Below are 3,133 nucleotides of genomic sequence, written 5' to 3'. Positions count from 1 at the left end.
ATTATGAAGGCCATCACCTCAAGCTTGCTGGAGATTTCAAGCTCTTAAGGACGGCGGTAAACACCCCCAAATTCCGCTCACGCAGCTAACCCCCTCCAGGTTACATCAGGCACCACTCACGGAGGAGACCCAGGAGCACGGGAGCTCTTATTCTAGTGGCCACGTTACGACGTTGAAGGGCAGCAAGAAGCACGATAGCTGTAGCGCCCATTGTGGATGTTGGCGTATGTCGTAGATTTTCAAATGAGCAAACTGTGTTTTCAGGATGCATAGCATTTGGTACGACCAATATCACAGCCTCGTTTTGGCCGTCATTTGATACGATCAAATTGAGTTTTCAGGAATGACCCAATGCTTACAGACATGCGCCTGTAATCGTTTCGATAGAACGTGCCATAAACCCGTAAACAGCAACCCCATAAACACATACTCCGAGTAGAAAAAGTCTTACCTATATCTTACCGTAGGCAAAAAAATATAACGCAGATGCGTTACAGTGTCCACCATTCTATTGCTCTCTCGTTCGCCGATTTCAATGATATAAGTTATCTCTTTCCCCTTCAGCGTCGTGGGACCTCAATCGCCGTTTCTGGTTTCCAGCACACATGTAGTAAGGAACGTCTTCCCTAAGACAAGGTGTTGTGGAATTGAAAAGTGAATGATCAGATCTCTTCAAGCTGGCTCTTCCAACAGAAGTAGCGCTATCATTGATTACATGGCATGTACACTAGGTACATTGTAGCGACGCTTGCCACAATCTACTACATCTTCATTTATTAAACAGGTTCATAAACAAGGCTTTAATGGGACTGGATATATTTATAATACTAGTAGCGAATTTTCGGGTTGGAAATTCCAAGCATGACGTATACAATCGGGTTGTGGCTGCTGTGCGCGGAAGAAAGGAAGATTACTTAAGTGCAAGTTCTACGTGGAGCCTTCCTTGTAAGATTGTTTAGGAACATCAGCAGTGTGTTTTCATCGAAACCTTGTGCAAATTGCCGTACGTGCAGATTACGTACGCTATCTACCAGCACATGATGATCTTGAGCTGGATATAAGTACAAAGACCGTGTGCTTTTTCTGGGATATACTCCACAACCTGACCACTTTTGTTATCTTACTCTTTGCAAGGTAAGAATAGCTAGTGGAGTATAGGTTTGGATAGATACGTACAGATGACGCACGTTGCAGTAGCGAACAGAGCCTAAGATAATCTTAGGCTCTGTTCACTACGCCATTTGTACATTTGTACAAATCTATCACTTCTATCACTTCTCCTCGTTAACCGCTATATCCTTTTAAAATTTGTGGCATCCTCTTCATCTCTTACCCTTACCGTTACTGTCAACCTCTATTGCCTTTATAATATATGGCAAGACCCCTGGATGGTTAGGAAGACGATACTGTAGAGATCACCCATTTGCAGTGGAAGCTGCACAATGTACAAAGATGTTTTCAAATGACTCTCACGAACATAGCATGTACGTACATGTATGCCGTCGCGATTCCCGGTCCACACATTTCACATTTTCATTGTTCCTCCACGGAAGATCTCTTACACTGATTTTCGACTTCTGCCATCCTGAAATTGAATATGCGCTTCCGTTTTGCGCTGCTCATCATACAAGTCATTACCTTTGTAATGTGTGGTGCCTTGTCGCCGGATACGAGTTCAAGTGCAGTAACACTCCCGAAACTAGTGCATCCCGAAGGCGTACCATCGAATTCGTTGCTGGATAGTGACAACCAGAAACGGCGATTGAGGTCTCACGACGCTGAAGGGGAAGAGAGACAACTTAAATCATTGAAATCGGCAGGCGAAAGAGTAATAGAATGGTTGAGGAAGAACAAAGGGTTGGAGGACGTGAAGGATTCGATGATGGTCTCAAGTGTAATGGACAAACTTGATCCAAGAGTACGGACATACAAGAAGTTCGGAAACGCACTACTGAAGCGGGATGAGCCAAAGGACCTGTACAAGAAGTGGAATCAGTCCAAGCTGGATAAGTTTCTTGGGTGCCTACAGCCACCCTGCGTAGCGCCCTAGCTCAAGGACACTTTGGGAAAGACGCAATAGAATAAGGTGGGTTGGTTTCGATTTATTTCTTATATTACAGTCTTCTACTCTCTCCAAAAATATCAAGTGAAGTATTACAGTACTATATACCATTATTTCTGGGATAGCAGTAATTATATTCAATTGTATCCGGGGAATAATATTCCACATTTGATGCCTTTACCATCTTCAGGCTGTCGTTTCCAATGTACCCTTCTTTGAGTGGGTACATTGCAATACACAACTGCAGCCTCTTTCAATATTGCAGCAAATCATTGCGCTTAACCGCAGTTGGAAATAATACTAAATCAATGAATTGACTTGAGAAAACGTAAGAGGCATTCTGCGACGGTATGGTGATGTGATGTGATTGGTTGAAAAAACTTAATCAAAAGCTTAATCATGTAAGGCCAAGATTCAAATACTGTTTACTTGTTTGGGTGCTTCTACTACGTCGTCGCGAGCAGAGTGAACACCATCGCTTGTGCGTCTTGGCCGTTTTCGTGGTTTGGAAGTTGGTTGGTGGTCTCTTTCCTAATCTTGGTAATTTTGTCGGACGAGTCTGAGTACTGTTGACAACTTCAGCTGTCGTGTTCTACGCTTTCGTTTGCTCGGCTTTAGTCGAAGTACCTCATGTCCTATGTTAAACAACTTGATAGCGTGGGGTTCATCGACGACTGTAGGCATTGCAGAGCCCAAGCGTGCTTTAATTCCGTTCATGATGTGCCTCATCATGATTGACCACTCAGATAGTGTTGCTTTATTCTGAGGTGTATCTAAATCGTCAGACGGTATCTCTCTGTAACGAGTTTGCTAACTCCACTCGCAGAGTTTGGTTCGTCCAGTACTGATAAACGTCCAAGATCCGGATGGCCGTCGGTCGACAACTCTCTCTCCCGCGCCGGTGTGAGCCCGACTGGCTGCACCACCTATTTTATTTGCGGCTTTAGCACCCTGAGCATGGCCCTCGGCTACGGAGAGGTTCTTCGGAGGGTTGCCTCCCTCATCGCAGCCAGCATGGGGCGAGCCCTTCGCCTCGTCGCCAGGGCTCTCAGAGCGCTCAAGCGTCTGTGA

At 45.0% G+C, this 3,133-nt stretch overlaps 1 protein-coding gene across 1 annotated transcript; it reads right to left on the bottom strand.

The window, feature by feature from the left end:
- Window positions 1-100: 100 nt before the first annotated feature.
- On the bottom strand, window positions 101-211 carry PPTG_23322 (hypothetical protein; the record flags this gene model as incomplete). The annotated part of the gene is made up of 1 exon (XM_008909870.1): window positions 101-211. The coding sequence occupies one exon, from the start codon at window positions 209-211 to the stop codon at window positions 101-103; it is 111 nt and encodes a 36-aa protein (XP_008908118.1).
- Window positions 212-3,133: the final 2,922 nt, after the last annotated feature.

The sequence above is a fragment of the Phytophthora parasitica genome, assembly GCF_000247585.1.
Source record: "Phytophthora parasitica INRA-310 unplaced genomic scaffold supercont2.35, whole genome shotgun sequence".
Lineage (NCBI taxonomy): Eukaryota > Oomycota > Peronosporomycetes > Peronosporales > Peronosporaceae > Phytophthora > Phytophthora nicotianae.
Note: the sequence above shows the minus strand (reverse complement) of the source record. Positions and strands in the feature narration are given on the sequence as shown.